Here is a 20,034-nt window from a genome sequence, read left to right as displayed (position 1 = left end):
GGGGTCCTCTAGAACTGCAGGGGGGGGCAGGGGCTGAACTTGTTGCAATCAACAATAAACAGCAGCTCAGGATCCTTAGCCGTGCATGCTGGATACATGGGGGTATCTATTCCTGCATTCTACCCTATTGGTGGGTAGAACAAAATGCATTATTATTGGTGCTTTATATATATATATAATTATTATTATTAATAATACTGATAATAATAATACCTCTGATGTGATCACCCATTACAAAGTTCAAGAAACATCCCCACATTAACTATTCATTTTACGGGGCCAGCTCAGCTCGTCAGACATTAGAGAAACTGCTGAAGCACTAAAACGATTTTCTATGATCAATTTCTCTGCATTTAACACCATTCTAGAATATAAATTATATATAGTTACATTGATAGTTTTATTTTTACGGCTCAGACTTTTGCCTCTTAGCTTTTTAACAAAACTATTTGGGAAAAGAAATATGTAGTTTGTTTAAATATTTCATTGTCATAAAAAATTTTTTTTACATGACCACCTGGTGGCGCTGTAGAGCTAGCCCAATGCCCTGTATTAATAGAATTTATGAACTATTATTACCGGTATTATTTATTGTTATATATAGCGCTGTCAAATTCCGTAGAGCTGTACAATGGGTAAAGGGAGATTAGAAGATTTCTCATTAATCGGTTGAACCCAGTCCAAGATGATTATAAATAAATACATTTTTATGTTTAGGTTACTATATTGTGTTGGAGAAAAGCTATTGTTTTACTTTTGTGTTTGTTAAAAAAATAAAGAAATTTGTTACTAATCTGCATAATATGAAAGAAAACTGAATAATACCACAAAAAAGTATTTTGTTGACCATAATAAAGCTACAGAACATTTAAATTCCATTTAAACCCCAACCCATACAGAGTGTTCATTTTACTGCTAGAACATTTGAGGGCCCAGGGAAATATTATTGTACAGCGCTGCGGAATATGACGGTGCTATATACATCAATAATAATAATAATCATGATATAAGATGATATACAGTCCAGAAGCCATTGGGCTTTGACTTGTTATAGTTACAATTACATGTAAGGGTTAAATGCCCTTTAACCAGCAGATTTAACCCTTATCTTGGAATAAACTATTTTATTTATGGGGATATAGTAAGTATTTTATTTATTGGACTACGTATTTTATTTGTGGGAATAAATGCCATGAATTCAGCTTAATGGATCTCCCTGCAGGTGATGTACTCAGCGCTGGCTCTACAGAACGCTGAGTGCAGGGGCTTGTTGGGGCTCAGAGGTAGAGCTCGATGGGACAGAGGGTTGCGTGGCACAATTGGGACTGTCCCATGCAAAGTAGGACAGTTGGGAGGCATGCTAATGTTCAGTGGAAGAGACTAAGCAGAAATGATACCTTGCGCCCCTTGTGGTCATATGCAGAATGGCAGGTACACAAAACTGCACCTTTTACACTCCCTGATCCCAATAATACATATACATTATTATTAGTTGATGTTTTTATTTTAGTCTTAACGATAGAAGTCCTTAAAGGCTTCAAGTTTTGAGGTGGTGTCCAGGCAGCAGGTGGAGGTTTCAAAGACGGGGGTTCACCTTGCCATCATACAGCTTCAAGATCCTTTCTGCTTCTCTCACTCCGGTTAGGAAGGCACCATGGGTGGTTGTGTAGAAGTTGGCGTGAGTGGCTTCTCCTGCAAACAGCACCTGCAGAGGCTGAAACACGGAGACAGAACGGGTGCAATGAGCATGATTCAGGCGCTCAAAGCTTAACCAAGAACAGAAAGCCATGGTGGTCAGGGCAGGTAGAAGAGGTGACCGCTGTTAGACCTATTAGAAGGTTCAGGTAGTATTACGTTATCTGCCTGGTGAAGCCCGGGTAGAAATCAGACATTAGGATTGTAGAATATACCAGATTTAGGGAGGATTACGATGGATAGAATGGTTTGGTTAGAAAAACACAGCGATCGGGATAAACAACATTCAGGTGGGACGTGAAGGGTTAGGATGAAATAAAATGGGTACGTTCAAAGGCAAGTTTAGAAACCGGGTTGAATGTACGTCTTTTAGTTAAAAAAAAAAGTACTGTATGTGTGAAATGCATCTGGTTAAAAAAAAGAACAATATTGACCTAAAATGAAGACCTGGAATATTTGTAACAGATGGGTTAAAAACCATTAACAAAAAGAGCCGGTCAGATGGACCCAACCAGGCTCGCACTCCAGTCTTGTTTTGGTTATAGTTAGGATGTTTTAGGTGGGATCCTCTCCAAAAAATGAAACTAATGGAAAGTGTCAAGGACACATAGCATGCAAAGTACCCGGAGTGTCTTCTTCTGATGGGGGGATGGGAGAGGTTCCGCTAGCGCCGTCTGCTCCTTTACTGCATCCACACCGACCGGCACGTTGGTGTAAGACCCTCGGATGTAGGGGTTACTGTGCCACGTGGACCTTAGCACCCCGCGCAGCTCCGTCACACGCCAGCCCGTGAAACGCTTCAACAACCTGCGAGACAATGGGGGGGGTGGAGATATCAGACGGGTGAACAGAATAAAAATAAAGTAAATGATTCAGTAAATGACAAAAATGGCGCAGTTTATAATCCAGCTGGGCGAGAGAAAACACTCAAATACATTAACGGGAAGAAAACTGCTATAAATAGCATCTTCAATGACGGACAAGATAATTCCCCTCGCTCAGCAAACTGAAGATAAGTAAGAGCTTGAAATATCTAAATCGCTCAAACCAAGATCTAAGAATGGCGTTTCCACGGGAAAACATATGGCTCGTTATAGCCCTCGGCTTAAGTGCCCTCCAGACACGGGACAGAAGCCAGCGGGGGGGGGGGGGGCAGTAAACGTTTCCACATACAGGAGAATTCCGACACTTCCGACAGATAAATCACTTTCACAAACCAATCTGCTTCCTTCTGATATACATTTTTACGGCTCATATAGAAATGGCAGAGGATTAAGTGAGCCCAGGCAGGTTACGATCTAATTGCCGGAAAGGAGAGAGGAATAATCTGCGTATTTTGGGTAAATAAAAGTGTTTTTAATATATTGATTCTTGCTTGTTTCTTTAAAACTCACATAATTTGCCTCTTCAGCCCCACAAAATGCATTCAGGAGTCTGTTTTAAGGTCTGTATTGGAACTTAAGTACATAACCTACCCTTACATCATCTGATGTCATGCACAGCGTGCCTTAAACGAGGCAATAGTTCCTTCCATCCTACCTGACGCACACGGCTCCCACCTCCTGCTCAGACAAAGTCTCCATATGTTCCGCGGCGCGTCCCGTGATCCAGCCGCATAAAGTGCTGCGGTGCATCGGCACGCAATCAAACCCTCCGATCTTCTTATACCACTCCGAGCGCCAGAAATCCCCCCTGTTGCAATCAGCATACCCCCCGGGGCTCTCTGGACCACGCTCCCACACCAGCTGTATTCCTGCACAGTCATCCGGCCAAAAAGGTTCGGAGAACTCCAGGAAGATCTTGGCCACCGTGCCAAATCCTAACCTGGCGATAGCTTCCGTTTTCCCACGTGGCAGCTGCGGGTCGAACAAGCTGGAGGCTCGTTCCTTCAGGCAGCCGAGAGACACCGTAACAATAACGTGGGTCGCTGGAAACCGCTCCCCGTCTTCACAAAGTACTTTCACCGGATACGAAGGCTTGTTGGACGCATCTTTAGGAGACGCTTCCCACTGGATGCACTGAACTGGTTTTTGATACCGTAAAGAATTGTGAGGTAGCTGTTCCAACAAGAGGTTGAGCAATGCTTGGTAACCTCCACTACCCAAGCAGTTGAAAAATGGTCCTTCGAGTGGAGTGTAGAGGCCGAGCTGACTCAAAGAGAACTCATACATGGAGTTGCAAGCCTCGTCGACGCACTCGGCCCGCTTACACCACTCATAGACTCCTTCAGACCCCTCTTCTCCCAAAAGCTTGGCCTCGGCGAACTCTTGATCTAAATATTCCCCTACTGACCATGACCCGCAGTCCGGATTAAAATCTTGCTGGTTAATCTTGGACATCAGACGCCCAAAAAAGCCGGTTACCTTTTCTACTTGTTCAGAGGGAAGAAGTTTCCCGTGTTCAGTGAAAAAATAATCCTGGGCCGTGACGCTAAAGGGTTGACAAGTGACCATAGTGAAGTCCTCATCAGCCAGAAGCCCGTTCTCTTTGGCCATGTGGTACAGCGGGTTGTCCTTCTGACCATGAATCCACGTGGCACCTAACTCCAAGGCAGGAGCTCCAAATGGCTTGTGAGTCCTTACCCGGCCACCAGCTCGATCTAAAGCTTCAAGGATGACCACATCCTTCAATCCATTTTTCACCAGGGTGGTGGCTGCACCAAGTCCAGCAAAACCAGCTCCTATTATAACCACCCGAGGCGCTTGGCTAAGCAGGGAGTCCATGGGACCTGACACAGTTTAGCTCGCCCTACGAATGACAACATAATTATATTATATTTTTATTATATTTTTATATATTCAGTATATTTCATTATTTTCAACCTAGATTATTTTGGGCATTCGATTACAGCCACACTTCAGGTTTGTATCTATATTTTTTTTCCATATATGGATATAAAAGAATGAAGAATTCTGATTATGTTAACAATCTTTAAATATATTATTGAATGGAAACCCAGGCTGGTTGCTTTGCCTTTCATGAACGGTTTAAGTGTATATTCTTATAATACGATTTTGTTTATGGATTTCTGTGCCAAAGGCAAATAATAAAGGAGAAAGTGGGCAACTTTGTCAAGTGCCCATCATGTTTATTACAGCTAAAAAAAAAATGTCATGATCTGCCCATTATGAAAAAATTGACCATATAAACCTTGTTGGATTGAAAATTCCCGGAAATTCCCTTTGCAGGTTATATCTAGTAAAATCCTCCCCCATAAACCACATCTGTCACAGGATATAATCTTTCCACTTTGGAATTACAGGGTTTATAAACATAAGACACTCCTGAGAAGTATTTTAGAATAAACCGTACTTAAAGCCAGATCCCTAAATCTTAAAGAAAAGACCAATAACAGCCGTTACGTGCGCTTACCGGAAAGATGCAAACGGTCGGAGAGCTTTGGAATTGGAAACAATGACTTGTGTTCCAGATCGAAGCCCGGGCTTTGCGGAGGATTAAATTGGCCGAATGTATTACCGAGCAATAAGGATCTGCGGCTACCGAGTGATTCCAGAGGTTGCCTGCGAGACATGAACACAAAGTTTCCAAGGAAAAGATATAATCGCGAACTCTCTTATCTAGTAATGTTTCAAGGGATCGGTCACAAACCTTTAACCTGCTCCGTGCGATCGAGTCGCTCAGTTCCGGCTCAGATTGCTTCGTGGCTGATCGCGGATTTCATTTTCCATACACAAAAACGATTTCTGGTATCCGCTCCGCTTCCTTTTCCCCATCCCCCCCTCTGTTGGCCAAGAACAGGAGAACTTTGAGCCGTACAGTGTGATAAAACGTGCAGTACAGTAGGCCATGAATAACATGTAAGCGTCTTTATATGAAGACTGGATGAAATTTCTATAGCTTTTAGAAGACCGGCATTGGACGTAGCCCAGGTCTAAGGCGGCAGTCCCTCTGCTGCAAAGCCCAGGGAAGACCCCCGTCTTGGACGATCAGGCCCCCGGTGTCCCTCTGCTCAATGCAGGCTCCTGGGGGCGCAGTCCTACGTTGGGCTTAGGGCAGTGCGGGAGGCAAATACTAGACTTACGCAAATGGACCAAAAACGATTCCGAAGAATGTTTCGTTTTTTGGTCCATACGTTTTCGGACAATGAATTCCGTTTCCTGCCCTCTCAGGTACGGTCTAGACCCCCCTACAAACCCCACCAATGACGAAGGCATTTTGAAGCACTTTGCAAGCACATTAATCTGCGTTCTTTAACCTGTATGGGGGAAAAGTATTTACCTGTATGAGAAGCTTCAGCTCCAGAGCTGCAGTGCATGGCACCCTCCGTGGTCTGTTTTTTGCCCCAGGTTTGGAGGGGAGGGGGTAGATTCTGCTTAATTCCCCCATGCACTTTCAAGCGGAGAAAACTTAAAGAGGACAATCAGCTATCATATGCATTAAAGCTGCTGTTCCACCTATAGGAATTTTTCCCAATGTTTCTAAATAGTTAACCTATTATGTGCCACTAGTATCTTAATTCACCTTTTAAGCGACGGAGCGTTGAGGGGAATAATAATACGGGAGACAAGTTTCCTTTGCTTCTCTTCACACGCTGCAGCACTTATCTGGTGATATTTTACGAGGCTCCCTAGGTGGAACGGCATCTTTAAAGGGCATATGATGGCCGGAGTGTCTCTTTAAGCTGGAGCCGCGTCGGCTGAATGCTCACCGTATCTCTAGTAATCCACGTGATGTCTTGAAGCTTTTTACCGATTAAAACGGTCCTTGTGTCGACCAATCAGAGGCAGGAACTTGAAACTAGCAGAGAAAAAAAATATTAACTCATTACCCAAAGAAAGGTCATTATTAGCTTAGCACTATTAGTATTTCAATCAGATCACTGCGAAGGGTTAACGAAGCAATTTATTTCCGCAATTTGCCATTAAACAGATTAGGCTTTATAGCGCTGCTCTGATGTTTGAAACTTTGTCCCCGTGTGACCGGCCCTGATAAGAACTCTGTAAGATCAGCACAATAAATTGAGGCGCCGAGGGAGGAAAATGACGGCCGGACCGGTACCCGAGCGTGAAATCAACTGAAAAAATCAAAAATCTTTTTTTCATCTTAATGAGAAAAATGGGTATTCCCTTCTTATCCGAAGTGTTTTATGTTTTTTTTTTTATATTACGGCAAAATTTCCATTGTAGTTAAAAAGAAAAAAAAAACTTTTACACATAAAAGAATAAATTCTATTAAAATATGATATAATTATAATAATAATGTATAATGAAATGGCTCTAATAGCGGTCGTCATGGAAACCTTGACTTGTCATTATTTGAAGATACCTTAATTGAGTCACCTGCGTTCAAGCAAGGATATCAACCATGACATACCGGGGCAAAAGTCTTATATATGATCACAGCAGGGTAGAATAGGAAGGAGTCGGCTCCAGAATGTGTGACCCCGAGAATCTGCCCCTTCACTCAGGTATGTCCATAAAATAATTGGCATGACTTTAATAGGGACTTTTGTTGGACTTCTCTGACGATTTAATAGGATAGTTCTGTGGCAATACTACTTCCCTACCAAAAAATGCAAACTACAAGGTAGTCACTTCTCACCTGATGCCCTTCAGGTTTTTAATACACGAGAACTCAATGACTTTGCCTGGAACAGAACTGACACTAATTAAGGATGACGGGTACAACAGCTCATGCCAATAATAGAGTTCTAATCATTTGAGAGACAGCAAACGAGAACGTGTCTCCAGCACTTGGCCCTGAGTTCTACGGCAGCGGACATTTTCTTGGAGACCAAAACGCGTTGAGGCTCATGCACTTTGGCTCCATCAAAATGGCTCCCGTCGGCGAGCGATCATTATGTCTCTTGTGTTATAGCAAATGCTGGTCTTTTTTGACGTTAGCGCTGGTCGCAGCCGCTAGGAATTCTGGGAGGTGTAGTTTCATTGTACAACAGTGAGGTAACGTCAAAAGAACCCATTTTTTTTTATAAATGCAGCCTGATCCATTCATAATGTTTCTTTTTACAACACATAACGACTATACTTTGTATCAACACACAAGGAAGCCCTAAAATGTGTATTGAGACCTTTTAGCCTACCGATATAAGCTCTCAAGACCTCAGAAGTCTCTTTTTCAGATTCATCATTAAATTATTGGGCAAATCTCTATTTTTCTGCACAAAGCCATCTCATTGTACAGCTCCGCAGAATACGAAGGCGCTATATAAAACACATATTGAAAATGTCCTGGAAAAAAAATTAGCATATACCATAAGAAGCCACTTTAATCTCTTCTGAGCCGCGGTGTAGTATAGAGGTTTTTCCTGCATTCCCACCCCCACCCCGCGCTGCCCTGCATGATGTCCAGATGGTTTCTTTTAACTGGTGACAAGATGACGCCTTTTACTGCCATAAAAAATCATAAAATAGTCGATAAATTAGTGATTTTTCAGTAATAAGACAGACTTTAAATGGGCCAATGAGGTTGGGATCCCATACGTCCCGTATATAGGACCGTCATATAATGCAATTATTTAATGCTAATACAAGACATGCACTGCTCCTGATGAGCTTCTTACGGGGAAATATTTTGACGCAACGATGACATCACCTGCCCTCCAGTTAAAAAGATTAATAAGAACTTTTTAAAGTTTTCACTTTTTGTCCGCCTAAAAGATTTTTTTGTGATGATTGTTTAGAGCACAGAGACTCAAACACTCTCTTCTTACTGGGGGGTGCCGCCGAAGGTGGTCTTTGCTCTTCATCTGCTGCCCCGCTATGCCAGTCCCTCCACATAACGTCCAGGGCGGCCCCACCAGCCAAGTAAAGGGGCCCGACGCCAGGGCTGCCGTATCAACCATTACCTAAAGGGGGTCACTTTTTAACAGACGACCTCATACCTGCTCAGGCAGGGTCTTTAAAAGGTGATATCTTTTATAGGGACAACCTAGAAAAAGATGTAGAATGGAATAAAGCTATACTGACCTCTGGGGTCTCTTCTTCATATGTAAGAGACCACCTGATCTGATTCCCATCTGAAAAAGAGACCTTTGAGATCCTGAAAGCTCTAAATATTTTATTATGTTAGCCCACTAAAACATAGCGCCTTCAACAAAAGTCTCCTTCTTCTCTGGGACCAATATAGGTACCTCCATTTTTTTTGTTACTATACGTACCGCCAGCTGATCAGGACCCAAGAAGTGGTGACATCACAAGTGGGTCTAGCCATGACATCACTCCCTGTCATCATTCATTAATCAGGACTTGTGTGATGTTATGGTCCATCTGCATTGCGCAAGGACAATATAAAATCACAGTGTCTGATCACACACATGTATGACATTTCACACGCAGTTACTCACAGTACACAATCAGCTATACCGATGAAATATTTGCGTTATGGGCTCCCTCTATTCTACCCTCACCCAGTGACCCGCCCGGAGACTCTTACAATACCCTCTTTGACTAATTTCAGCTTTGTCCCCCTTGACCAATGGAACACGAGTCCTCGAAACCCATCACTTCCTGCTTCTGCGTTCCGAGCCTCGTTGTGAGCGGCAGCAGGCGGGGTTTGGCTAATGACGAACTATTGCGACGGGATGATGTCTGAGGGAAGGGGCGGGGCCGGTAGGTGACACGTCAGGCGGTTGCTGGGAGCTGTTATCTGAGGAGGAGGAAGACGGAGAAGGGGAGTGAATGGGGAGAGAGGTGTAAGCAGGGGGTAGGTGTGCGGGAGACACTCAGAGCCCGGGTGCGTGGAGGCAGATAAGCAGGGGGGCTCTTAGCGGCAGCTCAGAGGGTATTCTTTGTAGCAATAGGCTGTCTGGGAGTGATGGGGATTGAGGGTCCCAGGGACATAGCCTAGGGGCAGAAGTGTGCTTGCAAGAGCCTGCGTGAGGGAGCATTAGAAAGTTTGGGCTCAGAAGAGACAGACTCTAGAGGGGGTCTCTGTATAGGTCTCTAGAGGGGGTCTCTGTATAGGTCTCTAGACCCCCACTTCCCTGGTGAGCGTGCATGGTGATTGGCCATGATCTGGGCACGTTGGAAGTGATCCCAGATCTCGCCTCCGGTCCTAAGACTGAGGCCGGCGCCTTAGAAGTTGCTCGGCGGTTTTGGGTCCTGGCTGCGATGAGACTTTCCATGTTGCTGTCATTGCTGCGGCCCGCGGGCCCCGTGGTGGTCGGCATCTCCTTGGGCTTCACTCTCAGCCTGTTGAGTATAACGTGGGTGGATGAGCCGTGTGGGAGTTTCTTAAAGCTTCCGGGGGGCTCAGGAGCGGCTTCTGACCCCGTCCACGACAGGAGCAACGTTAACGCGGCCCGGAAACCCAACTCGGTCCCGGCCGGGATGGAGAACAATGAAAACTTTGAGCCCCGGATCATCCCCTACAACCCGCCGGACCCCCAGAAAGTGCAGGAGAAACCTATGCGGTGAGTGCTGTCCCCCCAACCCTGAACACGTAAATGTCATGTATCCCCCCTCGCCGGTGCGGATAACGATCTCCACATTCCACGCAGTCTACGTCCAAAACTGGAATTTCAGACTTTTCAGTGGTTTGCTGTCTAATTCCACTGGAAACCAGTATACGGCGGAGCGACTGACTGTGTGCTCTGTTATTAGTCCGCTTGGGACAGACGTAGCCGTGTTACGGGGAACGTGCCAGGCCTGTAATCATGTGAGCGGCCATACGTGTGCCGATATGGGATGCGGTGTCGTGATATGTTGTTAATGTGTTGTTATCGACACGCTTGATTGGACGCTCTTGTTGTGTTTTTTTGTGATGATAGAAGAACTAGGTGCTGGTGATACCCGTAGGCATCCTTTGGCGCAGGGACCCCCGAATCGCCCCATGAGAGCTGCCCGCTCAATGGGTCAGCAGAATGCTCTTCATTGCCGTCTCTCCCTATCCTTCTCTGTCACCAATGCTTTCTCATAAAAAACAGTAATTAACACCCCCCCTCAGCGCTGTATACAGTAGCGCCCCCCCCCCTCAGCCCTTTATACAGTAGCGACCCCCCCTCAGCGCTGTATACAGTAGCGACCCCCCCTCAGCCCTGTATACAGTAACATTGTATTTCTCATTTCGTTCCAATATCTACAAACCTGAAGACCGCCATTGTTGTCGTGATATTTCGGGTGACTTTCCACCCCACTGAACTCATTCTTTATGGCAACGCTAATGAAGTCTGATCCTCCATAGACTTGTATTAGTCAGACTGGGTGATCAAGACTGAGCCATTCTGTTGTTTCCCACAGGCGGTATGATAAGGAGTCGGGGTATATACGCCCGTCCAAGACTATAGGGTCGATCCGGTGATGTAATAAGGTGTCAAATTGGGCAACGTGTCCAATTCTCGGATTATTCATCAACCAAAGTATTTTCAGCAACAATAAATATTCGATTATTTACGGCCCGAGCCGAACGTCAGAGTTTATATATAACATTTTTCATGTTGTATTAAGGAGCTCGTCGGACCTTTTGTAAAGCCGGACGACCTCTTTGGTTTTCCACAAACTGCTGAAAATGTCGGCACTCGCCAGGGCCGTCCGTTCGAGCCCCGCTGGCGACTTTTTCTGCATCAATTTTATATATTATTATATTACATTTATTTTATTATTTACAGCAGTTTCTTTATCTCATGCTGAGTTTTGATATTCGTTATCCAATCCAAACGTCTGTCAATATAGCACATAATGTAATTTTTCCCCCCAAACCTTTTGAAGTCCCTCCTTGAGCCCTGTCCTGGGGATGCATCGCGCTGCCCTTCTGTGCCCCCCAACGGATGTATTTATCCGGCCGGCCGGCCCATCTCATGCGCGGCACATTCGGATTCACTTCAGGAAGTCATTTCCCAGCTGGACCATTTCTTCCATTGAACGCTGATTGGGTTAACTCATTCACTGCCGGAAAATCCCATTGAAGTCAATAGGAGCAGCGACGTGCTTTGCCTTCGGAGGACCCCCTCGGTAGCACTAAGGTCACTGCTGGTAAACATTAGTCCTGTTTATTTGTCTTCAGGGGGCTTTTTGGGGATTTCACAAGAGATCTCGGGTTAAAAGTGAAGATGGTTCTCATTAGCGGCGATCACTTCTTTGTTTTAATGCCTTTTTTATGAATAGTAGTAAGGAGCGGCTATGGCAAACGTACGAGAGCGTGTCTGCGTTACCCAACACTACCTTATCGCCCGCGTTCCGACCCCCTCTACAGAAGGATTTCGGTATCCTTTGGACGGCCAAACTGGCCATTATTTGAAGATAACCGTTCATTTACACTGGCATGAAGATGTTCAAGTCCTCCATCTTTACTGTCCAACTGGTTTGGCCGCCGAGTCTCATCTGCGTGGGCTCTAAAATTTCCAGTTTATCATTTAGCTGTGAAGGAGCCCCACGTTTTTTTTAATTATTATTTAATTTATTTTATAAATTATCATTCTGAGCATGTTTTCACTGTACCTTACCGGATAATCATTTTGATTAATGCAGTATAGAAAAAAATAGGCAATTTCTAAAAATCCGGAAAAAAAAGTTTTATGCCTCTCAAATAAATATATATATAATTAATAAAACCACATCTTCTGTCACCCTCTTGGTTAGACAGAATCTGATTTTCGAGGCGATGGGTCGAGTCTCTGAGCTCCTTCTGTAACTTGGACGGCCGGCGTGACGAGTTTCGCGTTCTCGCACTAATTTGTCGCTGATACAATGAAGCAAATCCTCCCCGCAGGTTTAATTTACTGAGCGTTGACTCTTGTTTTTCCAGCCGGATTAGTTTGGTAGTTTGGGAAGTTGCAGTCGGACTAATTATTATTATTATTATTATTATTTATTACGTTACTTTCTTGTTCTTAATGTCGCCGTTATGTCAGCCTCGCTTAGTTTTGTGTTTTGAGAAATAATTGCGCGCTAGTCAAATAATCTCTCATTATTGGCTCTTGGATGCCCTCCAAAATCAGTATTTATGGAAATATTTGGGCTGTAGATTAACCCAGACTGTCTGTTCTCAAGGACAAATCCAGCTCCTGATGTACAGAACGGTCTCTTCTAGAAAGGGCTTCCGTCGGTCCGTTTTCTCGTCTCCGAGTAGCTCCTGTGGTCTTGTGATGTCTACATAACCCGTCACACCGAGGACTCTCTGACCCCCAGCGGGGCGTCCGCGTTTGACTTTGTGGCCAAAGCTTCATGCTGTGTCTCGCTTTGACCTTGAGAATTAGTCCATGTATGCCCTGTCTCCTAAATCATACCCCCCGTGGAGGCGTCAGGAGTCTGCCAGCTTGTCCTGGCAGCGCAGATGAAGGAGTCCCGCTGATATCCAGTGATTTATTCACATGTGATATGATTTATTTCTCCTTGTTAGTACAGGGGGGGGTGCCTGGGGGTCTCGCAGCCTCTCCGTGCTGGGTTCACAGAGCGGGTTACGTATAAAGAACAATCACCGGCATCCGAACCTGCAACTGTATACATCGGAAAAATGTATATTCTGGTAAAAGTGGATCCGCGGTAACATTCCATTGGTTACTATAGCGATGCCGCTTTCCACTTCAATTGCTCTTTTATAGATGGGGTCTCAAGCTGTAAAGTACGGTTGGCTTCTTGTGTGATGCGAACGATCGGTTACAATGTTACAACTTTCAAAGGCTAATCGATTGTTAGAAACCCCTTTTGTAATTATGTTACCGATAGAAATGTTCAAACTTGTGAACGGTGGGCTGGTGTGTGTTGGGACCCCTTTTCCTTGGCAATGTCTAAATAAGCGGCGGGGTTAGAAGGGCGTAGGGTGAAGATCATTACTGCTCGGCGCCGTGATATCCGACATCGGTCCCTGTTTGCTAAGCCCCCGCTTCTTGTCTGCATCTTCATTTCTCTTTAAAGTAAGGCAGATGTTCTCGATTTATTAATATTTGTTACTTCTCGCTCCGCTTCCGCTCCCCTACTGTGTTTGCTCCAGGAGAAGACATCGCCTACCGTGATTACCTTCTCAAAATATATATACTTTAAAAGGTAATATTTACTGGACCTTTGTAACGGCCGACGTAGGCGCTTATAAACCATGCGGAGAAAATAAGGGACGAATGCAAATATTGCAAGTTTTTGGCTCAAAAGAGGGCATTTTCACATATTCTCAGTAACCTTCTGGTCACCGCACCGAGGGCCGCCGGTGATTATCAGAGATTTGCTATCAGCGCGATTATCTGACTGTATTCCATTCCAACATTTATATGTTAATGGAGCAAAAAAGCGTCTCACAATCCTCAGAAGCCCTGAATGGGCCGGAATACGGGGCTGGACACGCAGAATTCTGCACCTATAGCGCCATACGTGCTCTATGTGACACGCTTACATTAGTGAATTGAAGGAAACACGGGGGTTTTATTTTTAAAGCCCCCTTCAGCTCTGCCAATACCCTTTAAATGGGGTAAGTTTGGCGCGTGGGAGACGTCGTTTTCTGATCCCTGCCCAGTGTTTAAAAATCAGCCTGAAAATGTTGTAGATCAGGAAAATCAGGCAGGGAGCGCGGAGAGGAATGGAGGGTCCGGTTTATTAGAGAGAATCGCGGTTATTAGGAAATATATCCCTTTAAGGCACACAGTCCCTTTCATCCAAAGTCACCCCGGGGGGGCTTAAAACTGGCTTCGTCTGCTAGGGCAGTGGTGATCGCCCCTCTTCCCAGCATTCCCAGCTTTTCTCCTCCCCGCAGCACCAAGAAGTCACCTGACCGCTGTTTGCTTTTAGCGAGTCGGCCCTTGGAATTTGTTAATCGAACTTCAAGCGATTGGCAAATATTTGTATTAAGGAGGCAAATTAGATTTTGTCTCCAGTCAGGTGACGGGTTAGTTTATGGGGCAATATTCCGTCTGCGCTCTATGGGTCCTTTTCTGAAGGGGCATCTTGGCGGCTTCAACATTCTGTATGATCATGACTGACGGCATCTGTATCTCCTCCAGGAAAACGTTACCCCTTCTCTGTAACTGCCCCCTCCCAATCCATCTGACGAAAGGAAGTCGCGATTTCCATAGGGCATCTATATAAATATATAGGGGTAGAGCATATGCTTCCCAGACGTATTAGAGCCCATAGGCATTGACCCTTGTCATGGCGGAGTGGATGTTTCTTCAGTGATCTCCCGTTCCCTGGCGCAGCTTGTGTTAAAGGTCCGTCGTTGGTTGTATTGGGGCTGGTTTTGCAATTAAATGAATTCTTTATTTTCCAAAAATAATTTTAAAATAATATAAAAAGTGTAAATATAGCCCCAAAAATACTGCTATACAACTATCCTGCTACCAAGCACCTAGTATTGGCCCCTAAGTATAAAATATGAATTCTCGGTGTCCTCTACAGTCCATTGGGCTTCGGATAAAAGTTTGGGCTTAGTTAGTGTATAAGTCCTGCACGTATACGTTCCTTGGGCTCGTACAGGGATGTATATATATATATATATGATAGATGGTGTAAGCGTTTGGAGGGGGGGGGTTTGCTCGAGGTGCTGCCGCTGGTATAAACAGGTGATTGTTCTGCCGCCGGGGGGAGGGTGATAGTGCGAGGCGTAGTATCTGTTCACTTATAAATCTGCTTCTGTGTCCTCTCTCGGTCTAATCCCCCCCCTCCCCCTCTCTGGGGTACGTGCGGCCGGCCGACGGAGACTCAAACAGAAGACCTTATATTTACAACAAAAACAAGAGAGAAACCAGATGTGAGAACGGCGGCGGTAGGGAGGCGGAGGCGCGATGAACACATTAAGCCCGGTTTACTCTTCAAACATGTGATCTCGTCCCTTTAAATCACCGCGTACTGCTTCGTGGTCTCCTCCTCGGACATGTTCATGGATGGTCCAAACAGGGTTTTCTAGAGTCCCAGAAGGGTGCGTTACCCACGTTGGTACACCACTCACACTCAGTCCGCCCGCCGTACCCCCCTGGGATCTTCTCGCCGTGTCTCTCCCTTATCCATAAAAACAAAAAATGGAGACATGAGTTACCAAGTCAGACACCTGGAAAGCTTAATTCCCGGTATTTAGCTCTGAAAGCCGCCCTGTCATGAAACAAATGATAGGGTTGTTGTACTTCAAAGAGGGGTCAGAAGTGATGTAAACTTTGGTCCCCTTTCATATCCACACGACGTTGGGGGGGATATATAAATTGTGTTTGCATTTAGAGATCACACAGAGATTGTCTCTGCAGTAAATGACTTCTTTCTCCTTTTTTACCCTCGTTTTAGATCTCGTTATATCAGTACAGAACTTGGCATAAGAGAACGTCTCTTTGTTGGAGTCCTAACGTCCAAGACCACCCTCAACACCCTGGCTGTTGCAGTAAACCGGACGTTGGGACATCGGCTGGAGAAGCTGGTATACTTCACGGGCATGCGCGGACGGAAGCTTCCCCACGGCATGACCGTGGTGACCCATGGAGACGACCGCCCCATCTGGAACATGTACCAGACCGTGAAGCATCTGCTGGATCACTACGTACAGGAGTACGACTGGTTCTTCCTGGTGCAGGACGACACGTACACCGAGGCCCATCGCATCTCACGCCTGGCCGCTCACCTCAGCATAGACGCCGACCTCTACCTGGGCCGGCCCGAGGAGTTCATCGGAGGCGACACCGAGGGGAGATACTGCTACGGGGGCTTCGGCTACCTGCTGTCACGAAGCCTCCTCAAGAAGCTGCAGCCGCATCTCGAAAACTGTCGCAACGATATCCTCAGTGCCCGACCGGACGAATGGCTCGGGAGATGCATCATCGATTATACGCACGTGAACTGCGTGGAGGAGCACGAGGTGAGAACGAAGGTCCTCCGGCATCTGCTTGTTTGTATGCAGACTATACATCAAGGGTGTCCAACCTGCGGCCCTCCAGCTGCTGTAGGACTACATCTCCCATACTCCTCTGCCAGCCATTGAGCTGGAAGAGCATTATTGGCTGTAGAGTTATCGATACATTTGATATTCTTTACGTGGCATTCATTCATTCATAAAGAGATCAAACCATTTTAGTGAGAACTAAACACGTCTGTTTGAACCTAGTTAATACCGATATAACCAGACAATAAGGTAGTATATATGTATGTGTATATATATATATATATATATATATATATATATATATATATATATATATATATATATTTATATTTCTGCCATTAACCCTACCGGCCGTTCGTATTCGGGGCCGTCATTCAGTGCAAGTTTTCATGATGAGAACAGATGGCTCGGGGTGAGATGGGGTGAATATTTGGACAGGTAGAATTACGTTTGGCCTTTCTTTGTCCGCCAGGTGCTTTGCCGAAAACCTTTCGGTTTTGTGTGGTCCCTGGAGGGCCGCCATCGAGAAGCCCTGACCAATGGCTTCTTTTGTTCCCGCTCAGTGAACCTTTTATATCCTGGACCTCCTGTAATCACTAATAAAGTGCAAAGGTTTCTAGAGAACATTAAAGAAACTTGTATTTGTCTTTCATCTGCAGGGAATACGCTACCGTTACTTCGAGCTGGGGAAGAACGCAGATCCCGAGAGAGAGGGGGACCCCATGTTTAAGAACGCCTTCACAGCCCACCCGGTGCTGGACCCGTCGCAGATGTACCGCCTGCACAAACACTTTGCCCACCTGGAGCTGGAGAGGATTTACCAAGAGATCGAACAGCTGCAGGTATGTAAAGCTTCTCGGGGGGGGGGGGTGTTTGGGGGGCAGAGATATTCTTGAAATCCGGATTCTCCTGCAGCTAAAACCAGTATTTTTTTTGTCATGGTGTCGCTTTTTAAGAATTTATTTCCAGTGGCCTGCGTGCCCTTCCCCCATTTTCTCAGCGACCCTGACCCTGTTTGAAAGATGTGTCAGATACTAGCGACATTTCAGGTTTCCCCAGAAATACAGACTAAGCCTACGTATTCCGCTCTACATTCTTTACACGGTCACCTGAACAGGTGGAATCCCCCCCCGCAGTGCTAACAAACACCTTTACCTGAAGCACCTCTCCCGGATGCTGCTTCACCTGGCAAATGCTCCGCCCCCTGGTGGGCGATTTGCCGGCTAACGCTGGAAACAGCCGGCAGAACAGATTATATTTTGTTCTACTCGAAATCTACATTTGTCACGGCGTTTTATTAAGTCAAGGGGGGGGGACCTGGAACTGCTGTTTCGCTCAAATTCCCAATATTATTCATTTAATTGTTGAATTGTTTTCGATTTTTGGTTTATAACGTTACTCACGGTGTCTTCTGTCTTCGCAGCGGCAGGTACAGAACACCAGCAGCCTGTCCGTGGAAGGGGAGCAATCGGCCACGTGGCCCCTCGGAATCAACCCTCCCTTCCATCCACGGACGCGTTTCGAGGTTCTGCGGTGGGATTACTTCACCGAAGACCAAACGTTTTCCTGTAACGACGGCTCCCCGAAATGTGAGCTCATCGGGGCCGACCTGGCGGATGTGACCGATGTCATCAGCACCGCCGTGGACGAGCTGAACCGCAAGTACCAGCCCGTCCTTCATGTGCGTAAACAGCAGCTTCTGAACGGCTACAGACGTTTCGACCCAACGCGGGGCATGGAGTATACGCTGGATCTGCAGCTGGAGCTGGTGACCCAGAAGGGGCACAGCCGTTCCATAACAAAGAGGGTCCACCTGGTGCGCCCGCTGAGCGAGGTTGAAATCATTCCGATGCCGTACGTTACTGAGGCGAGCCGGATCAACGTGATCTTACCGCTGACCGCGCAAGACCGAGAACACGCGCCCCGCTTCCTTCAGGCCTTCACGGACATCCAAGGCAACGAGAACTCCCTTCTCACTCTCCTCTTTATCTACGACCCCTTCCAGGCTCAGCAGGTCAGTCAGAATGACGTCTTTGGCCAAGTAAAAAGTCAGATTGCTGAATACGAGCGCAAGTACCACGACCTGAAGATCCCATGGATCAGCGTCAAGACCGATGCCCCCTCTCAGATCCGGCTGATGGACATCATCTCCAAGAAGCACCCGGTGGACACCCTGTTCTTCCTCGCCGGCGTCGGCAGCCACATCAACACCGAATTCCTGAATCGCTGCCGCATGAACACCATCAGCAACTGGCAGGTGTTCTTCCCCATCCACTTCCAAGGCTTCAACCCCGAGGTGTCTGAACACGGCCAACAAACGCACCGCGCCACGCTGGAACTCGTGAGGGACGCCGGGCACTTCGACAGGGATGTGTTTGACGAGGCGTGCTTCTACAACGCCGACTACATGGCCGCCAGAACAAAGATGGCAGCCGACGCTCAGGAAAACGAGGAGATCCTGGAAATGCTAGACATCTACGAGATGTTTATCCGCTATTCCGGGCTCCACGTCTTCCGGGCAGTGGAACCGGCGCTCCTGCAGCATTATCGTTCTCGCGCATGTAACCCGCGGCTCAGCGAGGAGATCTATCACCGCTGTGTGCAGAGCAACCTGGAAGGACTGGGCTCTCGCTCCCAGCTCGCCATGCTGCTTTTTGAGCAGGAACAAGGGAACAGCACTTGACCCGTACCTTGAACCTTCCATCTTTGATCCCCGCACAGGGACTGGGAGGGATATGAAGGCTGCCTTAGCCTTTCCAGGACAATGCTGTTGGCGCCCAGGGGCAGGACCTTACTTGAACATTCAGAATACTCCATATTCTAGCACATTCTGCGCATCGTTGCTAAACACGACTCTCTATAGACTGGGAGACTTCAATCCGACGTGAGGGAACGTTCCTTCCAATAGTGACTGCCTATTGTGTGATCTGCTCGGCCGCCTGCTCTGCTTCCGAATCTCCGGTACTCGCCGAATCGAGGGCCGTGCCCCCTATTTCCTCGTGCGTCTGAGACCCTCTGAAGGGTTCGCATACACAGTAAACTTGAATGACCTGCAATGATACGTTTTTAAAAGACTGTCTACAATTCCTACCGGGGAATCCGTCGCTTTTTGTGGGTTGTTGTTTTTTTTTTTTCTTTAATCCCTGCTTTTAAAACCTAAACTTGTTTTATTGTAATTTTTTTTATTTGTTTATGCTGGGATGGACGTACGATACGGTATGCGGCCTCCAGACTAGTTCGGTTTATGTGAAACTGCCCGCCTCACCTGCTTTTACCCCAGTCTGTTTTTATTAGAAGTTCCCCTTTTCGCGGGTTGCATTGGGGTGACGCAATCTCTAACTTATTTCAAAATAAACACTTCCAGAAAATACAATTTAAAGCGGGGCGGCCCTGTGCTGGGGGGGGGGTATACCCATGTAGTTACAGCAATGTCGCGGTTAATGTGAGTGATCACTCCGACGTACGGAAAGGTCCTACCCTGCAGGAGACACTCCGGGGGGGTTAAACTGGCGATATGGCTAGCTCTATGTATGGATCAATTTTTATCCTGTACCCGAAGCAGACCTTGTCATCGAT

At 46.3% G+C, this 20,034-nt stretch overlaps 2 protein-coding genes across 2 annotated transcripts; one reads left to right on the top strand and one right to left on the bottom strand.

The window, feature by feature from the left end:
- Window positions 1-1,482: 1,482 nt before the first annotated feature.
- LOC128501671 (peroxisomal N(1)-acetyl-spermine/spermidine oxidase-like) lies at window positions 1,483-5,406 on the bottom strand. The gene is made up of 4 exons (XM_053471232.1): window positions 5,068-5,406; window positions 3,235-4,443; window positions 2,319-2,502; window positions 1,483-1,714 (listed from the first exon to the last, which is right to left on the bottom strand). The coding sequence occupies exons 2-4, from the start codon at window positions 4,416-4,418 to the stop codon at window positions 1,577-1,579; spliced, it is 1,506 nt and encodes a 501-aa protein (XP_053327207.1). The 5' UTR covers window positions 4,419-4,443; window positions 5,068-5,406; the 3' UTR covers window positions 1,483-1,576.
- Window positions 5,407-9,374: 3,968 nt separating this feature from the next.
- Window positions 9,375-19,370, top strand: CHPF (chondroitin polymerizing factor). The gene is made up of 4 exons (XM_053471015.1): window positions 9,375-10,087; window positions 15,870-16,434; window positions 17,118-17,300; window positions 17,882-19,370. Exons 1-4 carry the CDS (start codon window positions 9,672-9,674, stop codon window positions 19,139-19,141), a joined length of 2,424 nt encoding a protein of 807 aa, XP_053326990.1. The 5' UTR covers window positions 9,375-9,671; the 3' UTR covers window positions 19,142-19,370.
- Window positions 19,371-20,034: the final 664 nt, after the last annotated feature.

This window comes from Spea bombifrons, chromosome 7, assembly GCF_027358695.1.
Source record: "Spea bombifrons isolate aSpeBom1 chromosome 7, aSpeBom1.2.pri, whole genome shotgun sequence".
NCBI lineage: Eukaryota > Metazoa > Chordata > Amphibia > Anura > Pelobatidae > Spea > Spea bombifrons.
This window is presented reverse-complemented; position numbering and strand designations above follow the sequence as displayed.